The sequence below is a fragment of the Schistocerca serialis genome, chromosome 1, assembly GCF_023864345.2.
Source record: "Schistocerca serialis cubense isolate TAMUIC-IGC-003099 chromosome 1, iqSchSeri2.2, whole genome shotgun sequence".
In the NCBI taxonomy this organism is placed as follows: Eukaryota; Metazoa; Arthropoda; class Insecta; order Orthoptera; family Acrididae; genus Schistocerca; species Schistocerca serialis.
Window position 1 is genome coordinate 109,128,889 of NC_064638.1, and position 15,569 is coordinate 109,144,457.

General features: G+C 40.0%; 1 protein-coding gene across 1 annotated transcript in view; it reads left to right on the top strand.

Annotated features, from left to right (window-relative positions):
* The window catches only part of LOC126462807 (RUS family member 1), a 134,699-nt gene that overhangs the window by 37,032 nt on the left and 82,098 nt on the right, over nt 1-15,569 (top strand). The window contains exon 3 of the mRNA XM_050096100.1: nt 1,460-1,620. Within this exon, the coding sequence (XP_049952057.1) occupies nt 1,460-1,620 (161 nt within the window). The remainder of the gene's footprint in view (nt 1-1,459; nt 1,621-15,569) is intronic.

Sequence of the window (15,569 nt, forward strand, 5' to 3'; positions counted from 1 at the left end):
TTATGGAGGGAGGAGCAAAGTATGTCCTTTATGTGAGTCCAGATCATGAAACTGTCATCAGTGAATCTGAACCAGATAAGTGGTTTTAGGTGTTAACTGTGTAGAAAAGATTCCTCCAGATGGCCCATAAACAAGCTGGCATAGAATAGCACCATGAGAGTACCCATGGCAGTACCATGGATTTGTTTGTAGATTTGTCTTTCAAAAGTGAAATAGTTTTGGATCAGGATGTGGTTGGTTAGGAGGATGAGGGAAAAGGTGGTGAGTTTGGTATCAGAAGAGTGATTGGAAAGGTATTGTTCCATGGCCACAAGGCGTACAAGAATGTTGCATCCAAATTTACTAACAATGAGTCTTGTTGGTAATGGGACAGGAAATGTGGAGAGGCGGTGAAGGAAGTGAGCAGTGTCTTGAATGTAGGATGGTGGGGTATGGACAATTGTTTGAAGGTTTTGGTTAACAAAGGCAGAGGTTCACTCTGTGTGAGCATTATACCCAACCACAATTGGGCACAACTGGTAGAGAGGCCTGTGGGGTTGGGTTTGTAGAGTTTGGTAAGTAGGTGTGAGTGGGAGTGTGGGGGAATTCCTGGTTTGAGGAGGTAGATGCATTCAGATGTCAGGTTTTCGGATGGACCTAAGGCCTTGAGGAGGTGCTTGAGATCATGTTGGACTTCTTGGATGGTACCATAGTTGTAATGTTTGTGTGTTTTTCCTTTCTACATCGCTTTTCGCTATACCTTCTGTACTTTTTCCGAATTGCACAACCACACAGACATCTGGCCAAAGACGTGTCTCTTTCCTGCTACCCCCTCTTTGTGTCCTTCCTTATCCCCTCCCCACTTTCATCAGTTCAGACAACTGCTTTCAATAATCAGTCAATAATTAGTCCTCCCATGGCCATCAAAGTATTCATTTGGGTGTCTGCTTGGCTGTGTGTGTGCACTTTGGATAGAAAAAGAGCTATTTCTCAAAAGCTATTGTGAATGCTATTATCTGTAAGGTGTTTCTGTGCTCCATACATTGATTCACTATAGATGAGTGGTTACCTTTATTTTTTGTAAAATTTGTAATTAAATGTATGTATAAAAGTTGGCACTTAGTTTTTGCATTATTGTCTGTGTTGAATCCAGGTATCAAACAGCAGCAGAAGCATTAGATAAAAAAAGAGAGAAAAGACAAGGGCAGTTGTCAAAATATTTCATGAAAATGAAAGTGACAGATTGTGTGGGTACCCAGAAAGGTGTGTTTTTTATGTAAATTTGGAAATGATTGAAAGCTTGCAATACAGCCAGTTATCGTGTAATTTTAAGAAAGGAATTCATAGCATGGAACACTTTGACATATCTTGATTTCAAAAACTAAGAATAGTAGCAACTGTAATGAATGACTGAAACTCTTAAAATATTCAGAGTTCTCTGACAAAGTTCTTCTGACAGTTTTTTTTTCTTTGGTGCTAGGCCTTCTGCAGCACGCTGACGGGTACTTTGGCAGCACGTGCCATCATGGCTGGTATTGGGGTTGGTAGTGCTGATGCAACACCACTGGCAGCTGCCATAACCTGGATTTTTAAAGATGGCACTGGTATGGTTGGAAGTATATGTTTCGCATGGTGGAAGGGGTAAGCTTTCTTAGTCATAGTAAAATTAACTGTGATGTGCATTTCCAGAGCTGGCTGCTGTGGCCAAGCAGTTCTAGGTGATTCAGTCCAGAACCACGCTGCTGCTACGGTCACAGGTTCAAATCCTGCCTCGGGCATGGATGTGTGTGATGTCTTTAGGTTGGTTAGGTTTAAGTAGTTCTAAGTCTAGGGGACTGATGACCTCAGATGTTAAGTCCCATAGTGCTTAGAGCCATTTGAACCATTTTTTTGCATTCCAGAAGCAAGTTCTGTTGTTAATCTTGGCTACGTTGCAGTCGTCTGTTATACTAATATGTCATGATAGGTTTGTTGTTTTTGGCTGTGAATACATGCTAGCTGCATTTTTTTGGCAATTGCGTATTAGTGAAGACAGGTTTTAGTGTTAAGTTGAATAAAGGAAACTGCACCAAAACTGAAATACATGGGCAATTATTTATTTATTCCACATGTAAAATATAACAACAGCAACAGATAGTCATCATCAAATGTGCAGATTTTATGGGAAAGAAAGCTGGATCCAGATGTTCAGTGCGGGAGGTGAGAATGTTTTCAATTAACTGTGATGTGAGAGTCCGTGGAAGATGACTCGAAAATTAAGGGAAGGGTGAACATAGCAAAAGAGAATGAATGTTTCATGATGTTAACACTTGTATTTCAGTTTGTAAATGTTTCATGGACAATTATACATGAAATTGTGATTATCAGATTCAATCATAATAAAGTATGTGCTCACAGGTTATTGATAGCTGTGCATTCAACCAGTCGGTTGTAGGCAGGCAGTGTTAAGTGGTGGATGTGCAGTGGTAGTGTGCCTATGTTGTGTCACAAATTGCAGTAGAGCAACATCTCTTAATCAAGTGCTCTGGACATTGTCCAGAGCTCTTTGAAGAAGAGAAAAGAGTATGCTATATATTTCCCTGTTAAATATATGTGTATTCACATTGGGATTTATTGCCTACTCTTGCTCCAAATGTACACACCTTAACTCAAATTTACTTATGACAGTGCCCATGTGGGACCTGACATACCTTGACACTGATGCAGTTCTGCCTGTGACTTACTTGGCTTAACTCCTTCAGCCCCTAAGGGGGCATAGGGCGGCATCCAGGAGTACTCACCATCCATCTCAGTCTTTACCCATTTCTCTCAGTTCCACCCAGGTCTTTCAACTCTCCTTGCTTCTCCTTCCCTCATCCTCTTCCATGTAGAACTAGGCTTGTGTCTCTTCCGTTTTCCCTGGAGATTCCATGGCAGTATCTTTGTAACTGCTTCGTCTGGCTTTCTCGGTGTGTGCATCAGGCATTTTCACTTTCCCATATGTGGTCTTTTTTATTTATCTGGTTTGCTTTCCTCCATAGCTCGTGATTATTTTTTCAGGCCACTAGATATTCATGATGGAGATACATATTTATAAAGCTCTGTAACTGTGATGATGTTACTTTCTTGTCTACTTTCCGACTTTCACTGCTTATAGGGCACCTTAAAATATCAATTTTTGTTTTGCATGTGATTTTTCTGTTTTCCACATTGGATATGATTATATGACGGCAGCATTTGCCTTCTTTATGCTGTTCACCACATCTTCTCCAGCTCCATCATCATCTGTCACCACACTACACAGATAGAAGAATGCATTGACAGTCTCTGCCAGCTGCCCCCATATAAAGAGACACACTTCCATGTTCCCAGAATTTACTCTCATTTCCTTTGTTTTATGTACATTTATCTTGAGGCAGCAATCTCTGCTTCATTTTTTGGTGAGTTTAATTTAATTTTCATATCTGTCGGCCTTTGAGCTAACAAAACTACCGTATTTACTCGAATCTAAGCCACTCATGAATCTAAGCCGCACCTGAAAAATGAGACTCGAAATCAAGGAAAAAAAATTTTCATGAATCTAAGCCACACCTGAAATTTGAGACTCGAAATTCAAGGGGAGAGAAAAGTTTTAGGCCACACCTCCAAATCGAAACAAAGATGGTCCATTGTAATATGAGACACAATTTAGGTCGAATGAATGACAATACAGCTACAGTAGTTTGGTTCGAGTCGTAAGCTTAGCAGTTAAGCTTTACCAGGTAGCCATTGCTATGCGTCAGGCGCTCCATCTGTATTTATACGGGTACCCTTCGTTTTTCACGTGCTTCGTCTGGTTTGAATTGATTGCTTATTTTTCTTTGATCTGATAAGTGCCGTTCTCTTTGTTATAGGTGTTTACGTCACTCTAAGCTGAAAATGCATTACTGTACTGTGTCATGCATTGTTTGTCGCATTCTGATAATGAGTGTTTACGACCTGTTGCCGCTCGCGGCATGGCTTGCTTTTGTGCGCACTGCCGCCGCTTACTATTAGAAAAAAACAAAAAGAGAGGAATTGTCTCATTAGCGAAACAATGGCAAGAGACTGCTATTTGTTGTTATTTATACTGCTGCTTTCTTTGATAATGATCAACAAGAACCAAATAATAAACTGCGTATGATAGATGTTCTGAACGAGATTTTAGCGAAAATTTTTCTCTGTTTGAAAATCTTTGCAGACGCCTCTTTAGTACATTACTTTCCGCACAGAAATTAGAGTCATCTTAGATTTAAAAATCTAGTCAATTTCCGTGCTTCATTTCTGACTGTATCACTATTAGGCATAAGAATAATACGAATGTAAACATGACATGATATGTGTATTCTTCCACGATTGCTGTTGTCTCACTCTAATTTCGTAGTTTATTAGGTGGACAGGATCTAAATGAGATAGCAGCAAACACGAAAGAATACATGGCAAAATGTTTATACTCGTATTATTCTTATGGTGAAGACTACTGCATGTGATTCACAATTCATAAAAGTTCCTATTAGCAAACATCTCTTCTCACAGGTAGGAAAAAATTCAGAATGTAGAGTTGGTCATACTGACAAACATCCCAAACAGTCTTGCCAGTCGGATTTCCGTAGTACATTGAAAAGCTGCTACATTCGAAGACGAACAATACGGAATTTGTATTTACTTCGTTGGATAATGTATGAAAATGCAGTGGTCGAAATTCTGAGCGGAGAAAAAAGCTCGTCTTCCACCTTTTTTTTAAATTTATTTACTGACGCAGAGGTTTTGGCGCCAGTATTTATCTTTGTGGCTGCAAAGCATGCCTGTGTAGCGCTACATATATTCGATGTTAGAAGTTATTTGTGGTGGCACCTACCAACATATTTCAGAACTTCCGCTTACTTTGCACTCGATTCTAAGCCGCAGGTGGTTTTTTGGATTACAAAAACCGGAAAAAAAAGTGCGGCTTAGATTCGAGTAAATACTGTATGTTGTCTGCAAAATCCAGATCCTCCATTCATTCATGGATCCGCCATTGGATTCCTCTTCTGCCATCTGCAGTCAATCTTTTCATTACTGAGTCAAGGACAAGTAGAAAAAGCATTGGTGACAAAATAAAACCCTGCTGGACTCCAGTTATTGCCTCTATTGGATCTGTGAGATTTCCATTTCAGAGCACATGACATCTGTAGCCATCATACAGATCTTTGATGATGTTCAGAATCTACTGTGGTACACCATACTTCTGCAACACCTGTATGATTTTACAAAATTTATGGCCTTCTTGAAATCAATCAGTGCCAGGTTCATGGCTGCTTGGAATTCTTTACTTTTCTGTAAGATGATCCTTAGAGTATTAATAAGATCAAAACAACTGTGTTGTGTCATAAAACAGCCTGTTCTTTTTGCACTTGATTTTCGAGTGAATCTTTAAATATGATTAAAAGAATTCTGGTGAGGTCCTTGCAGGACACTAACACCAATGTAATACAGGGTCCCACACCAGTTTTTATGAACTGTCAAATTTCCCTTTTTGTGGGAGCTTTACCCCCAGTCCATTTTTCCACTTCATTGTAGATTTCTCTTAGAGCCAAATATGCTTCAACAGCAACAGGGGGTGGTGGATTTTAGCTGTAATTGCAAGATTGGCTTTTGAGAACTCTGTTGCTATGTTTTGTACACCTGGAGCCATTGCATTTTTACGTGTCTCAAAGTAATCCTAATTTCATCTGTTGTGGAAACATCTCTCACCTGTTGCTCGAAAATTGTCTTCAAAATTTAACATCTTCTTGAAATGCTCTTCCCATCTCTGTAGCTGTGCCTGTTGAGTCCTAATCACTACGCCTTCCTTCCTCTTAGCTGGTCCTTCCTGTTTAAAGTTTTTCATTGACAGCCATTCAGTGATTTTTGTGGAGCTCTTTTATAATTTGCCCCCGCCCCCATCTTGATGCCTTGTTTGCTAACTGTGCCTGATTATCTATCCATTTCCTTTTACGCACCTTCTTCCTAGTTTTAGTTTTAGTTCTTTTGTGCTGTTACTGTGATTCCACATGTCATCAGAAATCCATTCTTTCCTTCGATGTATCTTAAATCCTAAGCTGTTCTCTCCAGCGTGTAGATAACTGCCTATAAGTGTTTGCCAGCCTATTTCAGTTCCTTCTTGTGTAAAGTTTTTTTTTCTTTCCAGGGAGAACCTGAAATCTGTTTTGTAGTTCAACAGCAAATCTTTCATTGATGCACTGGTTTTTAACCTTTCTGTGTGTGTTTCCTTTTGTTTTCTTTTTCGCTCCTATGAATGAGCTTGGTTTTATTTGCCCTTCTTCAATCAAAACTCTATCAAAACTAGGTGGTGGTCACTTCCAGTGTCTGCTCCTTTTCTATTTCCACATGGAACAGTGTGTGTTGAAATGGTTTGTGGCTATGTGATCTATTTGATTTGTATTAACATTACGTGGTGAGACCCATGTTGTCTTAGGGCAGTTACGACATGGAAACAGTGTACCTCCAGTGATTAATTCATGCTCAGTACACAGCAGTTCACCATTTACATTTTTGTTTCCAATGCCATGTTCAAACCCTTCATTTTCTGAATCAATTGTTGCATTCAAGCACCACATTAAAATTTTTATATCTCCAATTAGTTTGTCCAAGGACTCCATTTAGCTCTGTATAAAATGCATCTTTTAACTCTCCTTCATCCACTTCAGCTGCTGAATAACATTGAATTTCAGTGATATTTTACACATTTATTTTAAAGCACATGATTATTATCCTTTCTGAGACTGGTTTCCACTCCACTCCAGTAAGCTCCTTTTGCAGTTCTTAGATTGTAAGAGCCCCACACTACCCCTGGGCAATGCATCTTCACCCGTCTGTCATACATACAACAGCACTCCAACATTTTGTATGAGCTTTCCATACTCGGGTTACCTAGTTTCACAAAGGTCCAGTATACCCAATTGTAGTTCTCCATCTCTCTTTTCCTGGTTTAATCTTCCTGCCTCTCTGAATGTTCTTACATTCCAAAATACAACATGTGTTTTCCTTTTCAGACCAGAGTTCATATCCTTAAGATCCATCCAATTATTTCTCCATTTAGGTTCTGTATTTGAATTTATTTATTTATTCACACATTTTTTTGGTGGTGCAGGTTATCAGTCCACATCCCTCATTTGTGGTGATAGGACTGCCACCCCATGGCTTGGACAACTGCAAGGTTTTATTTCAGGGCCTTTCACCATAAATAGCTCATCACCACCTCGACTGCAGACTATTTCTTCATAAACACTAGTCTGTAGTGCACGTAGTCACTTCTGCAATTCATCAAATTTTCTGCTGTTGACTTGGTTGCTGGGGACAACAGCAGCATTTTCAATAAATCTTCAATTAAATTTCAATTTCTTCTTACTTCTAATTTACAGTAAATCTTCTTTTTCAATTTTTATCACTCTCCAGTGCACAATTATTCTGGGTTGTGTCACGATCTCCAAAACGCAGTGTTTCCCTTTAAATATATGTCTCTTCAGATTGTAATTTATTGTCTTCTCTTCATTCTGTACATCTGTACATAAATTCAAATTTATTTCTAACCGTGCCAGTGCAGTGCTGATGGTTCTTGTTACCTATGCAATTGTGCTTGTGTGGAACTAATAAACTTCTACAAAATTCCAACTTTCTCTAAATGAATACAAAGTATTCCTTCTGTTACCAAATCCACACATTGTATTCCATTGTACAATAGCTTCTTGTGTTAAAACATTATACAACAGGGAACGTTACTTGTACGAACCTCTTGAAAACTGACATTGTTACAGCATGTGCTTTTACTAGTGGTTAGCTGCGCTACTTCAAGCCCAGGACGATGTCTATGATGACGATGACCCAAGGAAAAAAGCACACAGTCCTTGAAGATAACACAACTCGCAGTAATACTGTAGTTGCCATTCCATCTTTAAGATATGTGGTGCCACCCATTACATCTCACATACAAAACAGATAGTAAAAAACCCACAAGCAACTTTCTATTTTCAGCCATTAGACTATTACATGGTTTGGTGAGTGGAAGTGTTTATCAGATAAGTAGATGTAGGGTTACACATCACCGTGCTAGTTTGATATGTAAGGCCACAGTTCAGAGTATATCCTGCACACCTCGAATCTTGAACAAAAATTGCAACACATGAACACCTGTTGTGACTTGATTTAAACGCAAAATGCAGACAATTTTTTCTATAGAAATAACCACAATGGGCGATAAGGCTTTGTGTTACCAATGCGAACCAACCACAAAACAACGAAGTACAGAAATTTGGGTGTAGGGTCAATAATTTGACAATATAACTGACTTCATCTTCTTTCTGAAATGTTTCTGCATGTACAGATTGTTACAAAAGTGACTCTCAAACCTGTGTGACACATGAGTTGATCATCCCAAAGAAGGATTTTTCTGACCATTTCACGTTGTTGTGTGTGTTCTTTACATTGTAAACAAATGGGTGACTGGAGGGGAGAAAGGGGGGGGGGCATTATGGGCATTACGGGCATTACGTAGAACTCCTGAAGCAATGGAACAACTATCTTAACCTTTTTGTTTCTTATTAATCCAGTCTCAAAACATTTGGGACTGATGGTTTATGTATTCTGGTCTCTCTTATGATAAACATTTCAATAGTGGAGAGAAATATGGACAAAAGTAGCAGAAGACAGCTGCTTATACTGACTGTAAACATAATTGTTACTGCATATAAACATCGTTGTTACTGCCGTTTGTATGTTACTTTTACGTTGTAATGGAACTTACTTTCCAGATGACCCTCATGCACCATTTCCGTTTAATTTTTGTATGACATATATTCTTTGTCTGCTTTCCTTGTGACGATGTGTTACAGCATATTAATTTTGATTGAGAATGGAGACTAGCATTCAGCATTAAGATAAGAAGCTGAGTGACATGTAAGAAACTAAGACGACAGCTTGCCAAAATTTTATTTTCCTTATTTATCAGAGCAATATACCGCATTTACCTAAGTATAAAATGACCCTGAATGTAAGATAACCACCCCTTTTGTTTAAGATGCTCCTTGTGTAACTGAAATTACAAACTTTTATTGACATTAAGTATCTGCGTAACCAATTAATATGACACCTATTCTAAACATATGCCATTTATTAATTGTCTACATTTTCATAATACAAGGAGAAATAAAATAAGCAAAAAAGAATTGTTTACATTAATTTTTATCTTCACTGTCTTTTTTATTTACCCAGCCTGTCATCTGTCATATCACTGTTTTTATTGATCATCCAAACAGGACAGCCGTGAAACTTATATCTTCATTGTAACAAATATTTGGCTATTTCATATGAACATGTTGCGATTTCTGAGGCTGTGGTTATGGTGGGACCTGAGAACACAGTTGTTTTTTTCTGACCACGTAGCGGATTTCACTTCTTTACTGATGTGAGAATATTACGAAGCCTCTAGCTTCCGACGACCATCTTCCCGTCACCCTCTCATTGACTGTGTGGATGTAGCAGTAGCTGATATACCTCTTATAGAATTACCTTGCCCCCCATAGTCCCCATCACAACTCACAGTGAGTTCCGACAACACTGGTGCACAAAATATGTAAGTAGGTCACTGGCCCCAATCTAGACTTTTAGCATTTCCCACAGAAATGTGTGTTATTATTGAGTGTTAGTCCAATTTTAAAGCCAGTCAGATTCCAAGCACAAATTGATTCAGGCACATTGCAGTCTAAATACTTCCTTTCTTTCTTTGAGGATTACAGTACTGGCAAGAAAATCTCGATAAAGGAGAGGAAAGTGGACTAACGTTGCATAGAGGGTTAACATCACTCCTCTCTTTTGTTAGTTATTTATTATCTTTTTCCATGCCCACCTAGCCTGCTTTGTTGCGTGCCCAGTTGTCTTGGCATTCATTGACCTGTGACAGAAATCTTTGTCTTCTCATTTCTGTGCCTCATTCCTCATGGTCTCACTAAAGTGTCTCTCAGTGCTATATTTGTATGTCCTTCTCACTTCCTCCCTCTTTTGTGCCATTCTTGCTATCACTCATATGCATGGTGTTAAAAAAAGTTTCCTGTATTTTGGGAAGTGATAGTATGACCAAAATAATGGAAAGATGTCTAGTAAACAGGGGCTCTACAGTGCATACTATAAGCAGTTTTGTGTGTATAGCTGGAATCAGCCCAAATAAATACTGCTCATCACTTCTTTCGTACTACTCCCAGTGTCGATGGAAAGTATTGGTCTGTTTCCCATTGCAAACAAAATTATTTTTAACACAAAATTTTATGTTCCTGTTTGATAGAGTTGTTCCAAATTAGTCTAGAGTGATATTTGTTTTATCGATATATATTAATAGGGACAGTAAAAAACAAAGATTAAGTTGTACTCTAGCAGCAACTGAGCAACACTGCTGCGTGATGGTAGCAATCAGTGCGTGCCAGGGTGGTGCTGTTGCTGTTGGAGTGCTGTGCTGTGCTTTTAACACATTGCAGACAGATTCTGAGTTTACTCTCATTTCGCGTGTTCTACACTTTGTCTGTAGTTGCCATCTACTATGACATATTTCAAGTAATTCCTCTATTTAGTTGTTTATACCAGTAGTTAATGTATCAGACTTGATTGTCTCCAAATAAATTAGCTTATTTAGCATTTTGATTGTATTTTGATATTTCATATAGTTACTAATATTTTCATCTTGAAGTTAGTCCTGTTGTTAGAGGTGGCCCTGTTCAGAAAACAGAAGGAAATGAATGAATCTGAAGTACTTTTTTAGGTTTTTGACAACGATTGTTCATATGTTCCTAGTGAGAAGGAAGAGTCAGATGACTGTATGAATGAATGTTTTTATGGTTCTTAAGGATAAATTCAGTGACAGCATTATCATTAGACCTGTAAAGAAACATAAAGTGGCAGTGTTTTCAGGTGATTCTGATGATAACAATGAAAGTGATTCTATTCTTATGAATGAGTCATTCTGTCATAATGTTAACTCTTTGGTGACAGTGTCTGAATCTCACTCACATACTGGTTATGCCAGTGCTTGAGTGAGACATGGGCATAATCTTGAATGTGTTAATACATATCCATAAAACAAATGTCACACTAGACTAATTTGTGATGAGTGATCTGCACAAGCAGAAACATTTCAGGAACAAGAAGAAGCTGCCTAATTTGGGACCGCTTTATTGAATGAGCACATAAAATTTGGCTTTAAAAATAATTTTGTTTCTAAGGAGGAAAAAAACTGATGCCTTCTGTTGACACTGAGCATCACTTGAAAGATGTGAGAGCAGTATTTGTTGAGGAGACTCCAGCTACACATTCTGAAACCGAAATTGCAAATATCTGGTGAAACAAGATGAGGTTAGGACAGATGGTTGGCTGTCACCTTGCTGCAGGAAATATCCTGGCATTTCCATGAAACAATGTAGAACAGTCACAGGAAACCTAAAGTGGGATGGCCGCATATAGCAAAACCCATCACCCGAATAAGAGGTCAGTATCTTAATAACTGCACTGCCTCGTTCAGTTGATTCCTATTGTATTCTTTTGATTACGCAATTTGTGCCAAATAACTTATGAAACATAGTTTGGCATTGCATCACTGCACACACTGTGCAAGACCACGAATGTGCTGTTAGCCCATTGCTTTCCCATGAGTCTCATCAGATAACTGACCCCAGGCGTGTTAACGTGCAGCTATGCCTCATGCAAATCTGCATGTCCTCCCTTCACTCTTTCTGGAAAAATGTGTTCTCTCATGATGAGTGAGCTTTTGAGCTCAGGAGAATGACAAGAGATTACAGGCATGCAGTATAGATCTTGGCACATAATTTTCTTGTAAAAACATTACAGTTTGATCATGTATTTAAAAAATGGCTCTGAGCATTATGGGACTTAACATCTGAGGTCATCAGTCCCCGAGAACTTAGAACTACTTAAACCTAACTAACCTAAGGACATCACACACATCCATGCCCGAGGCAGGATTTGAACCTGTAACCGTTGCAGTCGCGCGGTTCCAGACTGAAGTGCCTAGAACCGCTCGGCCACACCGGCCAGTGATCATGTATTTAATGTGGCGGGATGTTATAGTAGTGCCATTTCACTTTTTAACACTACTGTGAATCCTCTTAGTAACCTTTAAGTGTGTGGTATGCATTACTTGTAAGGTATGTTTCTGCTACCTCTTTGAGCTCATACAGGCTGTTACAAAAAGGTACGGCCAAACTTTCAGGAAACATTCCTCACACACAAAGAAAGAAAATTGTTACGTGGACATGTGTCCAGAAACGCTTACTTTCCATGTTAGAGCTCATTTTATTACTTCTCTTCAAATCACATTAATCATGGAATGGAAACACACAGCAACAGAACGTACCAGTGTGACTTCAAACACTTTGTTACAGGAAATGTTCAAAATGTCCTCCGTTAGCGAGGATACATGCATCCACCCTCCGTCGCATGGAATCCCTGATGCGCTGATGCAGCCCTGGAGAATGGCGTATTGTATCACAGCCGTCCACAATACGAGCACGAAGAGTCTTTACATTTGGTACCGGTCTTGCATGGACAAGAGCTTTCAAATGCCCCTATAAATGAAAGTCAAGAGGGTTGAGGTCAGGAGAGCGTGGAGGCCATGGAATTAGTCCGCCTCTACCAATCCATCGGTCACCGAATCTATTGTTGAGAAGCGTATGAACACTTCGACTGAAATGTGCAGGAGCTCCATCGTGCATGAACCACATGTTGTGTCGTACTTGTAAAGGCACATGTTCTAGCAGCACAGGTAGAGTATCCCGTTTGAAATCATGATAACGTGCTCCATTGAGCTTAGGTGGAAGAAACTAAAATGAGCTCTAACATGGAAATTATGCGTTTCCGGACACATGTCCACATAACATCTTTTCTTTATTTGTGTGTGAGGAATGTTTCCTGAAAGTTTGGCCGTACCTTTTTGTAACACCCTGTATACTGCAGTAACTGTTGTCACCTCCTTGGGAAATTTATTATACAATTGGGGCACTGAGAACCATAAAAGGCTAAAATACAGACACAAAGTGCCCATAGGGTAGTGAATATCAGATACATTGGAGAGATAACCTTTCATGAATGTTCATATATACAATGTCCGCTTTCAGCACAGATAAGATCATTTACTATAATATCAACAGATGTCAGTAGCATGCATACATGTTACAGTATCAAAATTACAGGTGTGCTTTAGGCCCTTATGGTTCTCAGTGCTTCAGTTTTATTCCCTGATAAAAAACATTGTTTTGAATTTTGTGTGTGTGTTTTCCTTGTAAATGTAAGTCCAAACTGGCTCTTGTTCCATGAGTAAGTAAAGAACTATTAATGTTTGTCCAGATATGGACAGTCGGTATATGTACTCACTTGGTGCAGTAAGGATACCCAGTTTTTGAAGTAGTTCTTTACAATAAGGCTGTCTACTACTTCTCTTTGTTATTCTTACAGACATTTCTGCAGTTTGAAAATAGAGTCCATGTTTTGTACCTTCAATCTGTGGAAAAGAATACCAAAACTAAGAACTGTGTTCACATAGGAGTAGTATGACACCACAAGACATTTTCTGCTACAAACCATTAATAGAACCCAAGGGTTTCATTTACTTTCTGTGTTAGGAGAACTAGTGTTGTATCACTGGCTATGATGTTGTTATTTTCAGTAAAGGGAACTCTGTAATGGCTGGTACTGTACTTCTCCCACTTCTGAAACCAGACTGTGCTCCATTAAAAGGTTGCATTCATTCATTTAACTCATTTTAGTCTGTCATGATTGATTCAGCTAGTTTTGGGAATTTTGTAGTTTTCTATGCTCTCCACATTACCTTTCTTGGCAAGGTCATAACTTCCACTTGCTTAAGGTACTCAGGAAAAATACTTTTAACTCAAGGACTGTCTCAGTAGTCACCTACCATCTATCACATAACCACTGCCCAACAACAAAGGAGTTCTCCTCCTGTGACTCAGCACTGCCCAGGATTGGTGCAACTGAATCACATTCTCTGCCAGACTTTTGACTACCTCTCTTGACTACCTCTCGTTGTATCTTCTAATAAGAAATATCTTCCCTACCCCTCCAACAATGGTATTTTGTTGCCCACCCAGCTTATGCAATATTCTGTTCTGTCCCTACTTCACTCCTGCTCCCAGCACTTTGTCTCATGTTTCATGTCCCTGCAATAAACACAGAAGCAAGACCTGTCTCATACATCCTCGTGTTACCACCTAGAGCAGTTCTGTCACTGGCATCTACTATCTCATAAAAGGCAGACTACTTGAGAAAACAGCCATGACAACTAACAGGCCATCTGCTTGAATGATTGGCCATGCCAAATTGTAGCCAAGATACAACTGGGCCACACAGGTGCTGAATATGCAGCACAACATGATGTGTTTCTCTTTAGTGACTGCTTCATAGCCTGATCCATCAGACTTCTCCCCACCAACACCAGATTTCCTGAATTGTGCAGGTGAGAATTCTCCCTGCAGTGTATCCTTCATTTCTGTAACGCTCCACCCCGTCCCCCCTCCTCTCCCACCAGTAACCTTTGTTAGTCACTGTTCTCCACCTGCCTGTTCCCTTCCTTGCTCCGTTACTTCACATGTTTTCTATCCTACTAACACACTGACATAATCCTTTCTTCTTCTCCACTTCTGTCCTCTCTCATCTTCCTCCCACCATGCTCTCTCACACATAGCACTCCCTCCCCCCTGATGCTACACTTGGCACCACTATCCTGCCCCCATCACATCCCTGCACACTCGCACAGTTAGGCCTGGCATCATCATCCATACCGTCACACTCCCCCCTCTAGGCCTCTTCCATACCTCCTGGCAGGGTTGAGCACACTGGACTTGCATTCAGGAGGATGATGGTTCGAACCTGCGTCCAGCCATCCTGATTTAGGTTTTCCATGATTTCCCTAAATCGCTTTAGGCAAATGCCGGGATTGTTTGTTTGAAAGGGCATGGCTGACTTTCTTTTGCATCCTTCCTTTATCCGATGGGACCGATGACCTTGCTTTTTGGGTTCCCTTTCCCAAGTGAACAAACCAACCTTACCTCCACTACCCATCCCAGCAGATGCAGTTCCAGTTGGGCAGTGGCCACCTGTGTATGAGTTGTTGTTGTTGTTGTTGGTGGTGGTGGTGGTGGTGTGTGTGTGTGTGTGTGTGTGTGTGTGTGTGTGTGTGTGGGCGCACGCGCGCACGCGCGCACTCACGTGCACGCGCGCACGCGCGCACTCACGTGCATGCGTGTGTGTGTGTGTGTGTGTGTGTGTGTGTGTGTGTGTGTGTGTGTGTGTGGGCGCGCGTGTGTGCATGTGTGTGTGTGTGCATGTGTGTTTTTATTTCTGAAGGAAGACTTCATCTGAAAGCTGAAATATGTCCAGCATTCTTTTTCATTGTGCCTGTCTGTGGCTCAATGTCACCTCTGTATGGTGAGTAGAAATCTTTCCTTTCCATATCATTGAACTAAAGGACTCATTTATTAGTTCTTAATGGGGCTTGTATGCTCTCTCTGCACCCCTTCAGAACAGAGACTGGGCGTATC